The 22989-nt window shown below is 43.2% G+C and overlaps 1 protein-coding gene and 1 long non-coding RNA gene across 3 annotated transcripts in view; one reads left to right on the forward strand and one right to left on the reverse strand.

Moving 5' to 3' along the window:
- Nucleotides 1-934: 934 nt before the first annotated feature.
- Nucleotides 935-22989, reverse strand: part of DGKQ (diacylglycerol kinase theta) — an 84128-nt gene continuing 62073 nt past the window's right edge. For both annotated transcript variants that reach the window (XM_014959222.1, XM_014959223.1), the window contains 7 exons: nucleotides 21637-21785; nucleotides 20872-21053; nucleotides 19302-19402; nucleotides 12195-12341; nucleotides 10683-10794; nucleotides 8737-8889; nucleotides 935-7839 (listed from right to left, as the gene is read on the reverse strand). In XM_014959222.1, coding sequence (XP_014814708.1) covers nucleotides 7741-7839; nucleotides 8737-8889; nucleotides 10683-10794; nucleotides 12195-12341; nucleotides 19302-19402; nucleotides 20872-21053; nucleotides 21637-21785 — 943 coding nt within the window. In that variant the 3' untranslated portion in view covers nucleotides 935-7740. The remainder of the gene's footprint in view (nucleotides 7840-8736; nucleotides 8890-10682; nucleotides 10795-12194; nucleotides 12342-19301; nucleotides 19403-20871; nucleotides 21054-21636; nucleotides 21786-22989) is intronic.
- LOC106898134 lies at nucleotides 6468-10786 on the forward strand. The gene is made up of 3 exons (XR_001413879.1): nucleotides 6468-6594; nucleotides 9855-9996; nucleotides 10669-10786. It is a non-coding gene; the product is annotated as an uncharacterized LOC106898134 (long non-coding RNA).

Below are 22989 nucleotides of genomic sequence, written 5' to 3' on the forward strand. Positions count from 1 at the left end.
CGTTTCCCAGAACAGTAGTCCTGAGCTGAGGTTTTCCATATATGTTTTTTAAATGTGGTTGTAGCTTTTTGAGCCTGGGAGTTTTTTGCTTTGCAGCCCAGCAAGGAATAAAAAGGTTTCCCCTGGGATAATAGGGCAAACCCAAGCCCTGCCCTGCCCTGCAACCAACTATTAAAAAGAGTGGGCAGAAAAAATTGCTGCATGCCAGAGGAAGGGTTACTGCAGCAGGGACATCCTAAGAGGAGGTGTCAGGCTGATGGACCCATCAGCCATGACAGGCAGGCCAGGAGCTGGAAGGGTCCTGACCTCCATGCAGGGGTGCATTGTCCACTCACAGTGGGGCAGAGTTTCCATGTGGGCTCTGCTTCCCGGACAGCCCTTCCCCTTGCCCCAGCTGATTCCCTCCAAGCCGAGGTGCACGGCGTCTGGCCCTTGGGTTGGGCAGCCTAGGTCCACCACTGCTCACCTGAGCCAAGCACAAGGGGGCTGTGCATGGGCCTGTTCCCCACAGCCTGAAAACACCAGGACGTGTTTTTTCCAAAGGAACACAAAATAGGGCAACCGATTGTACAAAACTACTTTGGAAAATCTCTATCATCATTAAAGGAACTCACATAACAAAAACACTCAACACGCTACGGTGCTATCGCAGAAAGATTTTGCCAGTTACAGTAAGCACTACCCACAGGAATAAGGGTTCTACAAGTGGTTGAATGTTGCAGGGGGGCAAACCTACTGCGCAAGTGACACGTGGGAACTAAAACCTGGGAAGTAACACTGCTACAAACAGAGCTACCCTCTCACACAGCATGACCCAATCTCAAACAGAAAGGCTACAGAATACCTGTAAAACTAGTGCACACTTGAAACAAAGTGTGTTTGTCTCTGCAGAAGTGTATTTCGCTATTTTTAAAGCATGACTGCTTCACAAACATCCAGGGTAGAAGAGATGTTGTATTTTTTCACAGACAAATTCTAGTTACAGATCTCTGGAACTTGTAAATAATACTTAGAATACAGAACTTCAAATCAGTGCAAAATGTACAGTTGAATTGAATTAAACACAAAACACATATTGCAAAATATATACAGAATTGTTCTAGGAACATAACCAAAGGACAAACAGATGAAATATAAGAGAGAGTCCATTTTTTTATAAATTACTTTTTTAAAACCAATTAGTACACTAGATATGTTATTTGTAGACAAGTTACCACAGCATAGTGACGTGTCTCATTTGCAAGGCAGACACTGAGAAACACGTTACATCATTAAAAGCCTGTTTCTGAGACCAATTCACAAGTAAACATGTGTGATAAAGCATTACTGGTTTGAGGCACACTATGTGGAAACAGTTTTCAACCACTTTAATGCTTACATAGGCTTTTTTTTTTTCCTTAGAATTATTAGGCAGATGCACAAAGAATAAGCACTAGACGATAACTGTTCAATGATCATCTTGCCTTAGCTTGTTGGCCCAAGATAATTTATTACCAATGTATTAGAACATTCACAAGAAACGCTATAAGACATCTTAGAGTATCTTGATATTAAAATGGCATTCATAAAACTGCTTGAAGTTGGATGATGTAAATAACCAGAGGTGAAAAAACAGTTATTTAAGCAATAGTTAAGCCATAGTTTGAGAAGAGTTAAGACGTCGTGGGTGGTTCATAACAGGAGGGACGCTGAAATCTATAGCGAATTACAAACTCTGTGATGCTTTGCATTGAAAGCAGAGATGGTCCCTTCCAATAATCAGAACTTGCAGCTTCAAGGTATTGATTGCTACTATCTACACCATTGCTAATTACACTATCCCAAGGATAACTTGCTTTTGGCATGTTCAGAAAGCTGGAGTTATACAGCTATTGCTATGCTACAGATCCCCAGAATTTTGCTTTAAAATAGCAGTGAAGGCTTTTATAAGCACCTAAAATTACACAATAAATACTCAGTAATTCTTCAAGCACCTCTTGCTACCCAATTTGGCAAGATCAGCAGCACAAAGGAAGGGATGCCACGGCGAGGCAAGCTGTGAACTGCTGGACACAGGCCCATGTCGATTTGCGCCTGCCTTCCTCCCGAAAGCAAAAGGACCGATGGGTGGCACCCCCGGGACAGTGAGAGAGGACTGTCAGTGCCAGACAGGCACCGGGCTCCTCACCTTCCTGCAGCCAGGCCAAGGGCGGGCTCTCTGCTCTTCAGCCTGCAGTGACCCGCGTGGGGGAAGAGTTCTGCCTCCTGCAGCTGATGTCTACAGATCAGGAGTTGCTGCCAGAGGTGTCGTACGGGATACGCACAATGTAAATGAAGCCACATCTTCTGAAATCAAGTCATCTCCTAAATAACACACTTGAGCTGTGCACAGTGACGTGTTAAATGGGTGCGTTGCTAGGAGAGCTCGGAGGGGTCACTACACCAGTAACAGTGCCCTGTTAAAAAATACTTTGCTTTGGGATACATCTTAATATCTACACACATTTATTTCAAGACTTCAGACCAACTTCTTCAACAACACAGATCTGCTTATAAAACTTTCTCATAAATTATCTTCGCAAAAAATAAAGTCAATCTTTCAGAAATCATGTTCAATACAACACTTCTATCAGTAGAAATTCTGTCGTATGAGTCCATGGCAGAAAAGTCATAATCCACATTTAAATCTCTCCAAAGGGGCATAACCATGAATCTAAACCAGAAGGCAACTACTTCATTAATTGTCACGGGAAGCAGAATCAATGCTTCCAAAACACAGAAAGAGTGCACTGTTTCATTCACCGACGTGTATGGGTTTACAATCAATAGTCACTGTCCTGTAAACACTGAAACTGCTGGTCTAACTGCAGGTTAAGATTAGTAATTTGCATTCATTTCACTGTATTCCACACATACAATGGCTACACTGTTAAAAAAAATATACATTAAATAGCAAAACGAACAAAGGCTTTGAGCTGGATCTCTCCTACAAGCCAAGTGTCAAATCATAAATGTTGACATTATAAATAAAACTTCAACATTACTTCTATGCACTATAAAATCAGCCTAATAAACCTACACCTTAGAATAGCAGCCAATTTGTAATTGTTTAAAAATACATGTGAACTTTCAGTCAGTCAGCTATAAATACATACTGCGATGGAAGGAAGATACCATCTCTCATCCCCGACCGGTTTTCAAGGAGAACACAGTATTAAGAGATGGATGGGACAAAGGAACGCTGCAGTCAGAGAAACTCAACAGTTGCAGTCTACAACAAACTTGTTTCCATTGTTACCTGAAAGTGCATCTTTGTATCTGTAGAATCATCCCCATATTTACAAAAAAGTACAAACATTGCAATTTTGCCACACTCTTAAGCGTATCTAACCTGCATTTTCTGTTAAGTGCAAAAAGTATATGAAGTGATACATGCAGTGGTGCATATAAGATCAAAGCCTGAAAATGAGGCAATGCCATCACCATGAATCCAAGATAGTTCAGTAGTTGCCAAGTCTTGGCCGCACAGATGTTAAATGGCTGAGTTAGTAGAAATCAATGACCGGTCTAAGCCCAATAGCCAGGGTGATGTTTGAGAGCAGGTTTCTCCATTCCCTGCTCTCCACACAGATTCACCACCATGTGCTCGTACCTTTGTTACCAGTTCCAGTACAAAGCTGGGACCAAAGGGCAGGAAGCCAGCCTGGCAGTAGAGGAAAATGCAGTTACTGTGAAGGTTGTATGGAAGAGGTACGAGGCGCAGACTGAAAGAACATCTACTGCCAGGTCCCTGGGTGCACAACTCCAGTGCTCCCCCAGTCTCAGTGCCAGAGCTGGGACTGGTGCCCGTGCAGCACAGGGCACGCCTGCTCACACGGGCAGGACGTTGTAAAACACCTGCATAGCTAAATCTGTTGTGTCTTCAACGTTAAGTCCTTCTGAAGTGTCTCAACAGCTCCTCTTACCTTCTCCTCCCACAAGACGAGGCTTCATTTGATAATGACCCATCGTATGCCAACAGACTGCTGCTGAGTGACGTGCACGCATAAACGCTTCGCGATTCCAAAGAGCTGATGTTCATAACAAGCACATTATTTGCTCTTTAAAGAAATGCAACCTGTACAATACTTTTAAGAGGGTAACTATGAAGATTAATGAACAATTATATAATGGTTCATTTAGCTTTGTTCCATATTTAAGTCTTGCAGTGGGCTATGCTACAGCTTCTAGTTTTTAAAATGCTACAACAGCTATTGCCATTGATTTTAGATGCACACAGACCTCATTAAAATCTAGAAAGAGCAAGAGGAGTTCAAGCTGTACGCGTGCAGAAGCTGTACTGTAAGCGCAGTTGTGCTTTCACTATATTGCCATCGTGTCTCGCTGGAAAGGACAAGTCCATTAGAAATATGTGCTGAGAACCTCAGTGGGACCAATAAGAAAGCAAGCTCTGCCTCCTGCCTGAAACCGGTGAGAGAACGATCCAGAAGTGAGTGCTCTCAGAATGCTGCAACGCAGCAGAAGCTGCACAAGGAGGCACCGTGAAAGCAAACAGAGTAAGGCCAAAGGGTATGTGCATATGTATGCATACACATACATCTACACACACACATATATACGTAAACAAAAAATTTTGGCAAAATAACACTGTTTCATTCAAAAATCAATGCAATGAAAACAGCAGCAGTTTAAACTATACAGATCAAGTGTAAAAGCCATGGAGAAAAAAGCAGCAAATTTTCTGAAGTAGCACCTGTATCTCAGGGATGAGCGTCTGACGTTCAGTTCTCCTAACTCAAGACAGAGGCAATGTGTTCACCCCTCAAACCAGATCTCAACCAACTGGCCACCTTCTCTTGTCTGCAATAGTGGGGTATTTGGAACACACCATGATTTTTGGGGCCCTTTGCTGGCAAAGCCTCGTAGGACACTAGTAAAGGGCCAGGAGTGGGTACCTCAGCAGGAGATGCTGGCTGTGCTGTCGGTGCCTGCCATGGGTTACAGGCACGGTGAGAGGGCTGGGCAGCGGAGAGAGGATGGAGGAGTGCACTAAGGACAGCAACGAGCCTGCATCTCCTCCCTCACTATGGAAGTTGGTCAGTACCAGCAAGCTTAAAGCTTACGCATGCTTTCTCTAACAAAAAGTCAAATTTTCCTCTCCATTACCGAGTCAGCAATTGGAAAGAAGACCATGCATTCTTTCTGCTGCCCTGAGGGCACAAAGCAGTTTCTCTGGCCTTCTGGACAGTCATAAGCAGCAATCTATTTCAGATTTCCTCTCTAATTTGAGAGCTCCATCCTGAGAGGGCATACCCTGAAGTACAAGACTTCACCCTTCCTACTTGTAATGCTGGTAGCAGGATGCCCGAAGAGCGGACCCTTCATGCCCAGGTTCTGTAGCGGAGACAACCCTGTGTTTAAAGATCAGGAGATGAGCATTTCAGCTCTGTACTATCCACACTAACTCCTTCATAGCATGAGTCCAGTTCGCATGTGGATTAAAACGATACATTTTAGTCCACATGGTGGCAGCTCAAGAACATCCCTAAAATTAAATTAACAATTTGAACAAGCCTCATTGAAAACAGGAGTCTGTCCTCCAAATGCATCTCTACCAGAACAGTAAGAACAGAAGGAACCACGGGACAGGAAGAAGAGGCTGCAGAGGGCTGCCATTTTTGCACGGCTGTTTTGTCTCTGTTTACAGCTTTAGCTGTATCATTCTGTGGCTACAGATGACTGTCTTGCAAGCCACGTTCACACCCTCATCTGCACCACAACTGGAAAGCAAAAAGCACAGGCAATGATCAGGTGTTGCTGAAGAACTGTGCTTCGAGTACAGACTGATCAACAAGACCCACCAAGAACTGCCTCAGCACGTAACTGGCTCCAACACAAAATGGCTTTTGCATATTTCAAAGCTACACTGAAGTCTTCTGAAGCGGCTGGAGATGTTTTTGTAGACACATGGGCAAGAGAAATGCTCCTAAAGCTGCCATTTGAGTGATGAATTCATGCCATCCATAGCTCAATCAGCTATTGCCATGCAATAGAGGACAAGTAAGCCCACTGGCTACCTGAGTGGGGCTCTGGCCAACACGGCTCAAGGAGCTCCAAGTGGCAGGTGCATACAAGTGGCAAAACTGCACCACAGCTGGCTCAGGGCTCCTTGAGTATGATGCTGACTTGAAGTGAAAGGTTCGCTTGAGGACCACGGGAAGATGAGACCAGCAGGGAACTGAGCGAAGACTAATACAACTATGGCCATGGACAGCAGATACAAGTAGTGTATGACAGGACCAGCACGTCTGCTCTGGACAGTCATAAGCAGCAATCTATTTCAGATTTCCTCTCTAATTGGTGAGCTCCATCCCGAGAGGGCATACCCTCTCAGGAAATACAAGACTGCTATAGCGCCAGTCTCTAGCAGGAAGCTGTAGGAGAAGTACTGGATCCTCAGCAGATGGGTAAGCACAGAGAGGTGATCTCGGTCTCACAGGAGCTGACACAGGAGCAGCCTCTGAAGAGCTCATCCAAGTGAGAAAAGACAGTCACTCTGTCCCTGGGCCCACACCTGCTAACAACACCCACCAAGGACTTGAGAAGGCTGACCAGGTAAGTGAGTTTTCATGACAGCATTGCATTCCCAGTTACCTGAAGCCTACAGCATGTTATATGCACATGATAGGCTTCAATACCTCCTAGGGCTCCTCAGCAAGGCTACACTGCACTTCAGCTCAGCTCTAGTATATGACTTTGCTAATTTACTTAAATGAACACTAAATGATACTTCTTTTATCCTAATAAGTGGTAATTCTTTTAGTCTTTGAGCTTGCTGTTAAACAACAGTCCAACTGTGACAAATTAATGAAAATGAAACAGCACAAGTAAAGACAAGCAGAAAAGCCTGGTGTCAAAGATAATGGTTTCAATGATAGACAAAAAGCTGTGTAATGTAATACTGCCTCGGGTATTCTGTTCCTTTTTTATGTTAGAGTGGTAGCTGCTGAAATTCAAAGGTCTTTTAAAACGGGCTTTGGCTGAATAATATAAGAGAAACTAAGCTGCAGCTGAAAACTTGCTCTACAAGCTGTTTGCCCTTCATTCATACTGTCCAAATACTGCTGAAGTAAACTCTCTTGAAATATTTTGAGTCAACTGTTCTAGTACTTTCTCTCTTCCCAGTGCACAGGGCTCCTTTTATAGAAATAATCTCTCCTGTGTTTTGTATTTTTCTCTTTACGGTAGTACTGTTTCAGCTGTGCTATTTGAACTGATCCAAGGAGTTCTCAGCAGCTCATGTCTGTGCCTTTTTTTGGTTAGGAGGCTACTGTGAGCATTAATTTAAAGGAACACATTTTCATTTTTGGAAAATACATCAAAATTTGTCTGTGGAATGATTTTCTTTAAGAAGAAGCTGTGAGGAGGGGAAGAGTCTTTGTGAAGGTAAATGCAGAAATCTCAGCATCTTGGAATCTCTGTTTGGCTTCAGTTTCTATATATATGAAAAAACGGGAAATGGCTTACGGAAAAGCAACCCAAAGCAAACATTTCAGATGAGACAAATGGTACCTAACAGTTATTTTTAACAACGAGGCACTATCTCTGAAAGACGAAGGAGAACCCAGTACTATCAAAATGTAATGAAAGGCACGCTCATAAGCTAAAACCCTCTCCACTGGCTGTCTGCACTCGATTGTACTGAACCATCTTGGCATCTACAGCAGGAGCGCGGCATCGCTTCTGAGCATGGGTCTCTGCTTAGCGTCCTCCTTCAGAGCCTGACATACTATCCACTCTCATCTCTTTCAGGCTTCCAGTTTTTTTCTGCTTCTGCTTGGATTTTTTCAACATATGAACCTAAAATAGAAAGTTTTAAAAGAGAGTGAGTACTAAAATAAGCAGATCTATCACCTAGTAAGCAGATCTAAGGCAGCTAACTAATAAACAAGTAAAATGTTGGAACTGCAACAGAAGAACATTTAAATACAGAACTATCTGAAGCACCTAGCCTTATAAAGCTGTAAGATTAAACGTTTTTTTTACATAAGCATATATACATAGGTATGTATATGCATATAGATGTGTAAGGATATGTATGTGTGTACATATATATTCATGTACACACTTACACATATATACAGATAACACTATTAGTCACTAACCTGATAGAAAGATAGAAATATTTCTCACTGGAAGGACAAGTTAGGTTTGTTCTCTCTCTCTTTCTCTTTTCCCCTTTTTCTCTCAGGAAAAGAACAAAGTTTAATATATTCCAAACCATCGGAGGTATGACCCTGTTTTAAACAGGCACTGATTACTCCAGAGAATCTTCTTCTCAGACCCTCCTCCTCCATTATTCAGTCTTCTCTGCTGCTGCTCTCTGACAGCTCTCCCTCCTCCAGCACCACCAGCAGACTGCTTCCTGCCCCACACACTGCAGTCCTACCATGGCCCTCATAGCTGTGATCTGCTTCAGGGCAAGCAGAGAGAGCTCAATACACGGGGGAAAAAAAGTAGAGTCACTAGGCTGAAGCTCGGGGACTACTTTTTTTCAAACACAAGCCTCATTCCAACCAGTGGAGGGCTCTCAAACCATCCTCTGTAAACTGCTATGTATTTATCCAACAGTTACTACACGGTGCCAACAAACTACTTTGAAGTTAAGCTTCAGAACACAACAGACAGGCAAGGTAGTACGGTCATACCCACTGGAGAAACAAAGTCAGCTTGTTAAGACAAACCTACAGCCAGTACCTTTGGTCCTGCAGCAGAAATAATAATCTGGCCAGGGGCCTGAATCCAGGGCTCTCCATCAACTTGAACTGGAATTGGCTTTAGGAGTGTTACACGAAAATACGAGCCTTGGGCTATGCGGATTCCTGATCGAAAACCACCTTGGACTTGACCCTGTTAGGAAGTAAAAGCCAGGATATCACTCACCCCAATACACAAGACACACAAATATTAGCCACTCTTAAACTGGATGGGTAGAATTTTACTCTCACCCGACAAAATATATTTCAAGTAAAAGAACTGCTTAGGCAAAATCTGCATAGGATGCCTTTACTGACACAGCATTAATTACTTAAATTAGTGCATGAAGACGACCTCGGATACCCCTGCAGGCTGTCTGAGGCAAAATAACTTACACAGTGAAGTCATTTGTGCACTCAGGTTGGCCAATGAGCATGCAAGGTCATTTGCTTTTACTTCCCACCTCCATAATGTAAAAAGCACATTTTCAAAACACCTAACTGTGCACACGTGAAACACAGAAGTCTTTTAAAAGCACATACATACACTCAACTGCATATACATATACTCAACTACAACAAACAGCTGACTGTTAACTGTAAAACATGAAGCAAAATGAAGTTTACTGCTACACATTCTCTTGGGTAATGTGTACAGACACAAAACATGGGGGTAAAAACCTTAACAGAAAAAAAGACACAGCATGGGTTTGTTAGCATTTATATTCCAAAGCAACAGGTACACTCCTTGTTGCTTCTAACTTCACAAAAAGTTTAAGGGTCTCTATCAAACCACTTCTTCTAATGGAATGCTTTGTATTTGTCTTCTTTATAAGATGGTACAATGCAAAACAGTAAAGTTGGCCAACACCAAAAATGGAGCTGCACTAACAATTTTAAGCACCCACTTTTCCATTTTCCATCAATTAGCTGTCTCTGGTTACCTGACAACATGTACTTCTTTGGCAGCAGATTTCTTAAGATAGTGAAAGAAATATGATGAGAAGACAAAAATCACCTGCTATCCCACAGGACGGTATTGCTAACAGCAGAGTATTGTAAAAATACGTAATACATGGAAGAACTATTGCACAAATTGATTTATAATACTCTTTGCAGAACTGGCATACCACCTGCCCCATGCAGCATTTGGATCAAGAGCAGCTAGCATCAGATTCCCAAAGACAGGTGTTGGAAAGCCTATGGGAGATAATTACAAAGCCACCAGTCTAGGAGGAATCTCTGTCCTGAATGTGAAGAGGTATGACAAGATTTTTCGCAAATACACAAAGTGAAGAGTGGGTATTTTTGTAATATTAAAATAAAATCTTGTTTTCATCCCATGAATGGTTGGGTTTTGACACCATGATATGAGGTATTTGACACCTGTTACAAGAAAGCTAGTACATCCCATAATACATATATATATGTATTACATATATATAAACATATACATATTTGCATTTCATATATATGTATACATGTATGTTTCTGGCCTTGGTTCAAAGCGTGTTTAAGTCAGTAAGCATTTCCCAGTGCACTTTTAACAAGTGCTTCACACCCTTATTACTACGTCTTATCCAACCACAGGTTTCCTTAGTTTCCACTCCATCTGCTGTAATCCAGCCCCTAAATACAGATCTTCAGGGCAGGCCAACAAGCAGGCAGTGAGGGGGCAGTGAGTCCATGCAGAGGCATTCCAGCTGCAGCCAAAATCCTGACATCGGAATGCTTTGTTCACAGACAACCCACGCTGCCAGTGAATTCTGTTTATAGGCTATAACCACTTCTGCGTGATGTAACAAGTACCTGAACAAATGATGGTAGAACCTAACCCAGATGCATACTTTTTAGGACTACGCACTTGCAGTGCACTGTTTGTTACAAAAGTTAACCAGCCTGAGGAAACGTATGTTTCCTCTGTTCTTACCAGGACCACCAACTCACCATGTGCACGACGCCGGTCACACCAACAACTTCTAGCAGGCCGTCATCAATGCGTGGTTTCTCAAAGCGGTTATCGCTCTCAGACCCCCAGAGATCGGCTCCGGACCCCCAGCTGTGTAGAGAGCAGACCACAGTGACCACCTGTGGGCCTGCCACACACCCTGCCAGGGGAGGCTGGTTCTCCAGGCTTCAAAAGCCAGGGAAGCAGCTGGAGGAGACAACACCGCCTTCCCGCGCTGCAAAACACGGGAAGGGCTTTCCTAAAATTTGGAGGATGGCTGACCACATCTTTTAGGAATAAAAGGAGTGAAGTAAGTAGTTTCTGTTTGAATGAGAAAGAATAGGTAAGAAGAAAGTAACTCCAAAGAGTTTTAGTTTGCTGTGAAATACAGGTTACAGCTACACTAACCCTGTACTTCCAAGACTTAAGAACTTCACATAAAACTTACTGGTCTTGGCAATATTCAGGGAAGCTACTGAACTGAAACTACAGCTAAAACAAGCAGCAAGTTTTTATTTTTGTACATGGCCAAACTCATTTATAGTTAAGCAGGAATTCCTGCACTTCAGCCTTCTGAAATGCTTCTGACAGTTTAACTCCGTGTTGCTTTTTGTGCAGCACTGATCCTCCTTACTGAAATCACTCACTGCACCGACTGCTCAGTACCAATCCTGAGTTTTAACTTCTCCACAGTTCTCATGTGCAATACACTTGTGTGCATGGGCACGTGCGTGTGCGTCTGTGTACATGTAAATATAAAGATTTGAATGAAAAGTTGAAACATTTTCAGACTAAAATGGAAAGAGATACAGATAGTTTGCGGTAAGAATGTACCTGAAAAAAAAAAAAAAAAGTATGGCAGCACTAATTACCTGCTGGTTTTCTGCAAACAAAAAACCTGCCTCTACCAACACCTAAGGAAGCCAGATTTGCTGCGGAATTGCCTTCCTTTCTTCCACAGTAGTAACTCTGCTCCCTGTGCAGGTGTCACAACCCAAAGGTTTTCTCTGGGTTTGATCTTTGATCCTTCTACAAGTCACAATGAAATCTGGTGGACAAACAGTTTGGGGGAGGGGGAAAATGGTAGTGGGCAGAAGCCACAGGCCTATGACCAAGCCTAAAAAGTCATGTTTTACTACAAAACTCCTCCAAAAGAAGTTTGAAAACCTTTGGCGAGGCAGTAATTCCAAATTACTGTTAGAACACAGAAGAAATAACAAATGTATGGGGGCTTGCACACAGGGAAAACAAGACAGTACCACCTTTATGTGGCGTGAGATTGTGAGCTTCAAAGGATCAGAAAAAGTATGTCAAAATGGTATTAAGAGCTAGCTCTTTAGTCACGGTTGCAAAGCCAGTGAGTCAGGCAATAATCAGCAACAACCCTCTATTAATCTACAGCATTTAACATTTTATCTAACCATTTAACGTCTCATTTTCAAATACCAGGCAGCTTGTCCACACATACAGCCAGACATGCATCCACACAGGACCCCTCCTCTCCCTTTTACCTGGGTATGTTGATAAAAATGAGTCCTTCTATACTCGGCAACTCCACCTCGTGCTGGTCCACTTGAAGCTTTATGTCTTTGTGAAGGTTTCTGGTATGACTTATCTTCTGCAGCCCAACTTTCACGTAAACTCCTTTGTTGTGAAACCTGGGAGCAAGACAAGCATCTTGTAACTAAAAAGTAAGGTCCAGCATAGCACTCTTCCTCGTACCACATACCAGTACTGTCCTCAAGCTTCAGCCAAGTTTTTCAGTTAAAACCTTCTCCAAATTGTCCTAGCTTTACTGCAGAAACAAAGCACAAGCTACAAACTGCTTCATATATATAATATATAAAACTTTTAGTGAAGGGATGATTTGTGCTGTTGAGGCACGCAGAGATCTGTGAAATATTACTACAGCAAAATCATCCCTTCTTAAAGCGCTGCCTGGATGCAATGCCTCTTTGCAATGTAAACTTCTGGGCTGAACAACCGTATTATTAATTAGGACTGAGAGGTTTTCATGAAACACTTTTGAATGTTTTCTCATGCAATGCTGGAATAATTAAGGCACAAAAACCTTTGCAAGTCTTTGCTTTATATTTGCTAATTAATTTGAAATGTACCATGCTGTAGAAACTTAAAACATGCTTAGTAATGTTAATGTGTGACAGAGCTCTAACATCTTTCATTTTAGGTAAAATGAAGATGAGGAAGATGCTATGGCAACCCTAGAAATGTTGAAGTATTTTCAGAATAACATAAACACATTGTAGTTAAACACATACATTATTTTTTCTTCTATAGTGGAAACCTTTGGATACCTGGTCTTCAGGGCAACTTTAAAATAAAAAGCATAAATTTCCATTGTTTGACCCAACTAGCACATGGGTGTCGGTGGAATCCAACTCTGCAGAATCTCTCTAGCATCACATCTAAATGCTGTATGTTCAAGTGGGGAAGGCAGCCAGTGTAGCGTGTGGGTTATAGTCAACTCTTCAGACTGAGACTGTTCATCTCTTTTCAAATTATTACGTTGGGAATGATTAGTCCTACATGCTAAATATAAACAGCATTGAATTAAAGGTACCTGATGTAACACCATTTATTAACATATGCTTAACATACGCTTCTACTCCAGACCATAAGATGTGTCTATGCTAAGACAGGCTTTGTCTGATTTGGATACAACTGAAGAATAACAGAATATCAGTAGGAAACACAATACTTTAAATATCCCCCAGAAGTACTAATTTTTGTTGCACAAAGAAGGAAGCCTGCAGAAAGTGAAAGGATATGACACGGTGCCGTAACTGCAGACACAGTCCTGAATTATGTGACCTGTAAAAAACTCTTACGGACCACTGAGGTCCACAGGATCCAGAGACATTGGATACACACCCCGTGACACGCAACCAAGGGAAAATCTGTCAGAGACTAAATCCTATCACTCCACTCTTGAAACAAAATTCCATTCCATTTATGTATCTAATTAGGACACTGAGACCAAGTAAGACTGAACAAACTGCTGTCTGTAATGTTACCCTGCCAATTCCTACCCAGTGGTTTTAAAGGTCCCTGAGAGATTTTATGATGAAAATGGCCAGCCAAGCTTGGAAGGGTGACCTTTGCACATCCACCGCTAGGGAGAATCAACACCCTTCTTTGCACATCCACACGTGGGACATCATCTGGGGAGAAAGTGCCAGTGGGAGCTGCCAGCCTACAGCTAGCACTAGCCAATAACATACTGGCTTGCCCACCTGGGTGAAAAGAAGGAGAATCTCCTAAAGCAAACCCTTGGCTGAATCCATTTTGCAGACCGTGGTTTCACCACAGTTAATGAGCAAGGCAGGAAGGAGGAAGCTCTCCTTGGAGCAGTCTCCAAAGGAAATCCTGGTTTGTATTAGGTGAGACTCACACTGCAGTCACTGCTGTAAATGACACTGATGGGGGTGAGAGAGGAGGGCAGGGCATTACAGGCAGGACATCCCTCTCCATGGAGCCAGTAACTCATTATGTCATCCCAGAATTATTTGGAAGGTTCTTGTCATGGTTTCAGCTGGGATGAAGTGAGCTTTCTTGCTAGCAGCTGGTGTAGTGCTGTGTTTTGGATTTAGGATGAGAAACAGTGATGATAGTGCACTAATGTTTTTGGTTGTTGCTAAGCAGTGGAGGCCCTTCCTGCTCCTCACACCACCCCACCAACAAGCTGGGGGTGCACAAAAGCTGGGACAGCTGACCCCAACTGACCAAAGGGAAATCCCATACCATATGACATCATGCTTGGTATATAAAGCTGGGGTAAGAAGAATGAAGGGGAGTACGTTCAGAATTATGGTGTTTGTCTTCCCAAACCACTGTTATGGGTGATGGAGCCCAGCTTTCCTGGAGATGGTCGAACTCCTGCCTGCCCGTGGGGAGTGGTGAATGAATTCCTTGTTTCGCTTTGCTTGTGCATGTGGCTTTCCCTTTGCCTATTAAACTGTCTTTATCCCAATGCCTGAGTTTTCTCACTTCCACTCTTCCAATTCTCCTCCCTATCCCAACCACGGGGAGTAAGCAAGCGGCTGTGTGGTCCTAGTGTCATGGCTAAACCGTGACAGCTCTCTGGAGTACAGATATTGAAGTAACATCCTACTGCTCAGAAGATTTTGGGGGATTAAACCCACATAGCTCAGGAATCATGCTTTTGTTTGTTTTTCTACGAAAGATGCACTACAAGTATAGCCAACATCCACATACCCCCTTCCTGAGGTACATTCAGAAGGTCGGACTGATCTTTGGTTCAGCCAATTGTATATCTCAGAAAAGTTTCATGTATTAGGAAAGAAAACAAGTGTTTTTTTAAGTATTGCAATCCCGTACTTACCCTTGATAGACCAAGAGGCCCTTCCTGCTCCTCACACCACCCCACCAACAAGCTGGGGGTGCACAAAAGCTGGGACAGCTGACCCCAACTGACCAAAGGGAAATCCCATACCATATGACATCATGCTTGGTATATAAAGCTGGGGTAAGAAGAATGAAGGGGAGTACGTTCAGAATTATGGTGTTTGTCTTCCCAAACCACTGTTATGGGTGATGGAGCCCAGCTTTCCTGGAGATGGTCGAACTCCTGCCTGCCCGTGGGGAGTGGTGAATGAATTCCTTGTTTCGCTTTGCTTGTGCATGTGGCTTTCCCTTTGCCTATTAAACTGTCTTTATCCCAATGCCTGAGTTTTCTCACTTCCACTCTTCCAATTCTCCTCCCTATCCCAACCACGGGGAGTAAGCAAGCGGCTGTGTGGTCCTAGTGTCATGGCTAAACCGTGACAGCTCTCTGGAGTACAGATATTGAAGTAACATCCTACTGCTCAGAAGATTTTGGGGGATTAAACCCACATAGCTCAGGAATCATGCTTTTGTTTGTTTTTCTACGAAAGATGCACTACAAGTATAGCCAACATCCACATACCCCCTTCCTGAGGTACATTCAGAAGGTCGGACTGATCTTTGGTTCAGCCAATTGTATATCTCAGAAAAGTTTCATGTATTAGGAAAGAAAACAAGTGTTTTTTTAAGTATTGCAATCCCGTACTTACCCTTGATAGACCAAACTGAAAAACACCCTCACCCTTTACTCTTAAAAGTCCCACGAACAGGTCTCCAGAGACTCAGGGAGACACCACAACATCAGTAACTGCTTCCCAAGCTTTCATGGAAAAAAATGATCAGCCAGTCCTCAGGAGTCACAAAGAAGTGAAGTGAGCAGATGCAGAAAGCCAGACTTTTCAAAGGTCCTCCCAACTGCTGCACACCCAGAAGAGCTGATTTATGGAACTCTTTTTTAAAGGTGATGGATAAAAAAAAATATCTGCATGCCTGGCCTTTTTAAATGAACTGCAATTTCCCATGGACACCAATAAATAGCAACGGTAACATCTCTCAGAAGCAAACCTCTCAGAACTGCAACACACAGCATGGAAAGCTATCAAGCAAAAGAAAATGACCACCTTTTATCTAGACCTGCAATTCAACAAGCCCACCGCTGGGTGGGAAACCACCACCACAAAAGCTAAGAGCTCTGACCAAAAATTAGCGTCCATTTGGGTGCTTTTATTAGAGTGATCTTACTGACCGGAGAAGAACTTTAATAGGTTCACACACAGAGGACCCAAGATGGAAAAACTGACTTGGACAGTAGCCGTTGCAGCATTTAAAAAACCACAACGGACAAATCAACCAACCAAGGCCTTCAAACCTTTCCCCTGCAGTTCTGGATCCTTGTACAACAACTCCCAACTGGCATTAAACCATGCAGAGTGTTATCTCTGCCTCCCCTCTCCTCCAGGAGACCGCCCGCCACAGCAGCCTCCTGCCAGTTTTGGATGGCACAGACAAGACCTGGTGTCTTAAATCAGCAGCCCTAAAGACTGCTCCGGGATCCCCTGGGAACGGGGGAATGAAGCATCGGATGCCCTGATCCTTAAGTTCTACACTGTGAAAAACAACTGTGGCACCCAGCAGCGTGAAACCCATCCTTGCCAGAGCACGCGCTGTTCCGACCGCCCGGCGATCAAAGCCCAGCACCCAACTCCCCGCTGTGGGGAAGTCCCACCACCATGCGAGCTGCCAGCCAAAGGGCAGGCGTCCTGAGGGCACTCCTGCAGCGCCAGGCCAGACAGCACACAGCCTTCAGGGCATTTTTAACAGCTTCAGGCCTTCATTCAGAAGAGCATCCAAACCCATTTTCATCCCAAGGGCTGCCTGCAGGTTCTGTTGCCACAACCCGAAACTTTTCTGCACTCCAGAGCGAGCAGCAGGTTCACATGCCAGGAGCTATTGCATCTGGCATAAGTAGCCACTCTTCTTAGTTAATTTACTGAAAATAATAATAATAAAAAAACCCCACTAATCTTGCTGGCAAGAGCATGCAATTGCATATCCTGGGAAAGGGCAAAGGCAGCAATGTTAACAATCCTCATCACGGGCAGTGAAAGGCAGCGATCGTGTCTCAGCACTGTTAGCCCCAACAAGCTGTCTGTCTCCTGCAAAACTGTACCTCAGTATCAACTCATTATTTCACATTTCTTTTCCAGATCTCGAATCACAGAAATGTATCAGATTTACAAAAAAACCTAACAAAACCAGATCTCCTTTCCCACGCACCCTTCAAGACTCCCTTGCCTGCGCGGCATGCAAGTACACGTGTGAAAGGTCTGCAAGAAGGGCACCAAGTCACTGCCCAGGGCACTGCAGGTGCTGTACACCATGTACTGAGATAAAGATTCAAGAAATGAAAAGCACACAGAATCACAGAATCTTCTAGGTTGGAAGGGACCTTAAAGATCATCTTGTCCAACCGTCAACCTAACTGACAAAAATAGACACCCGCACAACAAACAAGGAGCATCATCACTAAACCATATCTCCCAGCACTACATCAACCTGTCTTTTGGACACCTCCAGGGATGGTGCCTCAACCACCTCCCTGGGCAGCCCATTCCAATGTCTGAAAACCCTTTCCGTGAAAAAATTCTTCCTAATATCCAGCCTGAACCTCCCCTGGTGTAACTTGAGGCCATTTCCTCTAGTCCTGTTGCCTGTGACTTGAGAGAAGAGACCGACCCCCACCTCTCTACAACCTCCTTTCAGGTGGTTGTAGAGAGCTGTAAGGTCTCTCCTCAGCCTCCTTTTCTCCAGGCTGAGTAACCCCAGCTCCCTCAGCCTCTCCTCATAAGACTTGTGCTCCAGACCCCTCACCATCTTTGTTGCCCTTCTCTGGACCCGCTCCAGCACCTCGATGTCTTTTTTATGGTAGGGGGCCCAAAACTGGACACAGTACTCGAGGTGGGGCCTCACCAGTGCCGAGTACAGGGGGATGATCACTGGAACAAGCACTGCTATACACAAACTTACTGCCTGATTTTACTGCCTATGATGTTTCTAATCCAGCGGATTGGAAATGCAAACCAGTGCCAAACAGTAATTTATGTGCCACAAACAATGTCCTGTATTATTCAATTTTTAAGAAAAAAACATGAGCAATGCCTGTAATGACAGACAAAACACTGCAAGATAAGTGGGATTACACATCATTACACTCAGATTTGAGTATTGCATAGTTGTAACTGGCTGTAACTCCCTAAATTGTCTCCAGGTTGTCAGACAGGACATTTATTCAAAAAGGGGAAAACAGAACAAAAACAGTTTCTACAAGGAATTACTGATTAATTACAAAAATGTGGGCTTTTGTTTTGTTTTGTTTTTTAACAGTATCAGTGATTACGGGAAGAAGAAAAAGTACTATTATTGATTGATCTACATGCCAGAAAGGAGGAAGTTCTCTCTTCACACCTTTTTAATCTCACAGTTTCACATGGACCTGTTGGAAGGGGCCCAGCAGAGGGCCATGAAGATGCTCAGAGGGTTGGAGCACCTCTCCAGTGAGGACAGGCTGAGAGAGCTGGGGTTGTTCAGCCTGGAGAAGAGAAGGCTCTGGGGAGACCTTATAGTCCCTTCCAGTACTTAAAGGGGGCCTACTACAGGAGAAATGGGGAGGGACTCTTTATCAGGGAGAGGAGTGATTGGACAAGTGGTAACGGTTTTAAACTGAAAGAGGGGAGATTTAGATTAGACATTAGGAAGAAATCCTTTACTGTGAGGGTGGTGAGGCACTGGAACAGGTTGCCCAGAGAAGCTGTGGATGCCCCATCCCTGGAGGTGTTCAAGGCCAGGCTGGATGGGGCTTTGAGCAACCTGCTCTAGTGGGAGGTATCCCTGCCCAGGGCAGGGGGGTTGGAACTCGATGATCTTTAAGTTCCTTCCAACTCTAACCATTCTATGATTCTATGAATAATAGTGATAGGCCTTCCAAAAACTGCTTTGGAAGGTGCTCTCTTGGTAAAGGGAAATAAAAAGAAATAGAAAAAAAAAGAAGAAAAAAAAAAACCCAAACAAACAAAACCTCCGAATTCTGTGTCTTCAAGTTCCTAGCTAACTTAATTCCTGCCTGTGCCAGCTCTGCCTCAAGCAGTATTTTTTGTGGACACCTGTAACATTTCAAGATTATCAGCCATAGCGTAAATTGGAAGTTATGCAATAGCACAGAGTTTGCCCTTCACCCCTGGCTTCCCCAGGATTACCTGCTATTAAATTTCCCTGGTTCCTCTTCTCTAGCATGATGGAAGTCCAAGCTCAACTCTGCGTCAATGCCAAGACCACAGTAATTGTTCATCTGTACAATCTGTCAAAAAACCAAAATTGTGTTATTTCCTCCTTACGTTTATAAATGAAGAGGTTCCAAAGCTTTTCAACAAAAGTAAGCGTTGCAGATAGTCCTTCCAAGTCACTTGCATCTTGACAGATTCTGGAAAACATTTTCCAGAAACACTGCACTAAAAATAAAGCTGTACAGACAATTGTTGACAAGTGTAGTCATTATTTCCAAAGTATCAAAAACTTCAAAATTTAATCTTAATTGCAAGTAACAAGTATAATAAGGCAGAAATACAAACAAATGCAGAAATAAAACAAACTCAACTTCTCAAAGCGATTCTATGCAATAAATACAAAAGTTGCTGAACACTAATGCCACTATTATTTTTGGCATCAGCCATGGATTTATCATGACATCACTGGGAAGACGCTTTTCCTTACTTTGGAAGATAACCAACTCACACCAGATGAGTGAAGAACTCACTTCACCTACTCAGCTGCATTTTAAATAGCTCCCTATAAGCCAGTCTCAAGTTTCTGCAGATTTCAACCATTTCTGCAATTAATTCTTCCTTTGCATGCCAGTTCACTCCGTAGCTTTTCTATCCTAGTCTTTGGCTCGCCCACCCTTCACTTTTAAACAAGCAGATGATCAGGCACTCAGGGCAAATCAACCCCTGTCTCCACTGAGTGAAAAATAGTTGGAACCTGAGCATCTTAAATCCTCCAATCGACATGTAATGCCCAGGATTTTCCAGTGACTGGACTAAAATCTTAGACAACTGCTACCATTATTACAATTTCCTACTTTCTCTTTGCCACCCCCTTCTCCGATTTCTTTGTTTTGTCTGAAGACAAACAGAACCAGGATTCACAAAAAAAAGCTCTGAAGTCACTGTCTACAACCAACATTTTTATCTTCCTAAACAGAAATAAGTAATACAAACCAAGGGACAGGGACTTTCACTCCAAAAAAATAAACCAGATGCCACATATACAGACATACAATGGCAGTAAAATGACAGAGGGATTAAATTCTTGTATATGCTAGCAACTTGTAGTCATTTTTTAAACTGTTAGAGGAAAGATGAGAGTACTTTGAGGGGTGGGGGCATACAGGTATTTTTTGGCTGACACTCCAGTTTCACTAATGTTGTGGAAAGTGTTTGGCACTCCTTCAAAAAGCTCTTCTATTTGAGAAATAAATTTCTTTCCCGCTGAAGAAAATAGGTACACCATTGTCATTTGAATCTTCTTGTTAATCCCCTAACAGATACCTTTTGCCAAACAGCTACGAGGTGTGTTCTGCAGCCAACCTGCAGTTTTACCTGAAGCACTAGACACAAACATATGCTGTGTTCACTAAGGAATAGCTCAGGAAGGCCAAAGCTCAAAGACAGGTGAGCAGTAAAAGATTAAACTGCATTTATAATCTACCTTCTTTGTGATTTTTGCTGGAACAACAGTTCCTAAAAACCAAACCAGTGCTCAGCTCACCTTTGGAGGCTCAGGTTCTGCAACCCCATTCTCTGCGCCTTCAGCTGGCTCCTCTGCATCCAAAAGGATAGTCCAGCGATCCATGAGAACGTCGTCTGCCTCATCCACAGAAACCAAAATGGAGTAGGGGTCCTCCCCACTGTAGCCAGCTCCCCAGCGCAAGACCCTCCCTAAGTCATTACCTGGGGAACAAGGAAGAGCCCCAAAATATGACTGCGTTCCCAAAGTCAGCTAAAAGCATAAAAGAGTGCATCAGACCTGTTCTACAAATCAAATTGCATCAGGGTGCTCCAAACAAGTCACGGAAGTAGTCAGACTGAAGTAGAAAAGTTAACAAGCAGAAAAAAATATCTAAGTGTTGTGGCTGCACACGTGCTTGGTGTCACATAGAGATGCACTGTCTCATCTGAAAAGTTTTCACAAAAAGAGACAGAAAAACCTATTCTAGAGCTGAGAAGTCAGGGAGCGGCTGAGTTCACAGGAAGGGCTGATGCACCTGTGGTTGTCAGGGGGAGAATATTTTGCCCTCTCCAACTCCTGCGCACTCAGACACACCCACACCAACTCCTCTGCTTTTCCTTCAGGAACCATCACAGACGTTTCCTTGAAAATCTGATATTGCATTTGCTCTCCAACACCGGCCAGAACTGAGTCATGTGGGCACCTTTACTGCAAATCCGGGTTGTTTGTCAGGTGAATAAACAAAGGTTACATCTTCTGGAGGACTTCTGCCCTCAGAAGAAGGGTGCTCGCGGTGACCCTCACCTGTTCCTAAAGGTAGGATGGCCACCGAGGGCTCTGAGCACACCAGCTTGTGCCTGATCTCCTCCAGCGCACCCAGGACCCAGCCGACGGTCCCGTCCCCCCCACACACCAGCACGCGGAAGGAGGGGACTTTAGAGAAGGTGTGGAACCTGCGTTGAGGAGCAAAGCCAAGGGGAAAACACACGTTAACAACGCAGTGCAGGAAAAGCAAAGCCTCCTGACAGGCCGTTTAAGATAACATGTTATTATTATATTTCTCCCTCACCCCCATCCCTCCCGTTCACCCTCACTTCCAGGATCAACTTCAAAGTGAATGGGAAAAGAGATTTTTTTTTTTAGATAAAGCTGTTTAAAAAGAGTCTAAACCACCTGCTCCTAAGACTCTTCAAAGCTAGAGTTAAATTGTTAATCACTTCCTTTTTCATCAGAGAGACAGAGATCTAACTATTCATAATTTCAGTGTGAACATCTGTAACTCTTGATCCTAGTGGAGATGTCGATTAGTGGGTTTTATTTGTTTTTTCCTTTTAATTAGTCATAGGACTCACAGCACTTTTTCTTCCTCAAAGTACTATTTACCTGGTCGCTCTTACCTTTTGTGGCTTTTCATCCTAAATATCAAGATATCCTGCAAGGGAATACTTATTTTCTATTGCAGAAGAACAAGTGGAAGCATTTGCCACAAAACTACAGAAGGACTCCATGGACAAAACAACATGAACTAATTACTGAAGTTGCAGCTTGAACTGCATTAGAAAGACAAAAGCATTACACAGTTCTGACAAATAGTTTGTTTTGTGCAGCTTGTTTTTCTTGCCTTCTGCATAAGCTGTGTTTCTCCCATGAAAACTTTTGTTTTGAAGAGCTTGTCATGACAGCTCTTTATTAGAGCAGTCCTGAAGGAACGAGCCTACTCTGAGTAGGCTACAACCGTCACTTTCATTTTTATGAAGCTGGTAACAAAGTCATGTTGATTAAATCAAGTAATGGGTTCCTGCCTCCCTACAAGCACATTATGTTCTGTTCCTTGTATTTAGAAATGTTGCAGCTGTGACCAGGCAGGCCCTGTTAATTCTGTAACTGTGGCCAAGTTTCAAGAGTCGAAGATAGAAAATTTTATTATACTTTCCTACTAGTTCCCATGAAACATCAGAGGAAACAAAAGCAAAAATGAGCCCTTGTTGGGCAATGTGACGTTTCTCTTTCCATCCCCATTCAATTATAAAATCTTTTTATCTTCAGTATTTATTAAATCTGTGTCATTGTAAAGTGGATTTGACTTTCCCAGGACTGGACTTTATTAGACTTGACACAAGCATATACATCAGGAACTACTATATTCTCTTTTCTTTA

This window comes from Calidris pugnax, unplaced genomic scaffold (genome assembly GCF_001431845.1).
Source record: "Calidris pugnax isolate Ruff unplaced genomic scaffold, ASM143184v1 scaffold404, whole genome shotgun sequence".
Taxonomy (NCBI): domain Eukaryota; kingdom Metazoa; phylum Chordata; class Aves; order Charadriiformes; family Scolopacidae; genus Calidris; species Calidris pugnax.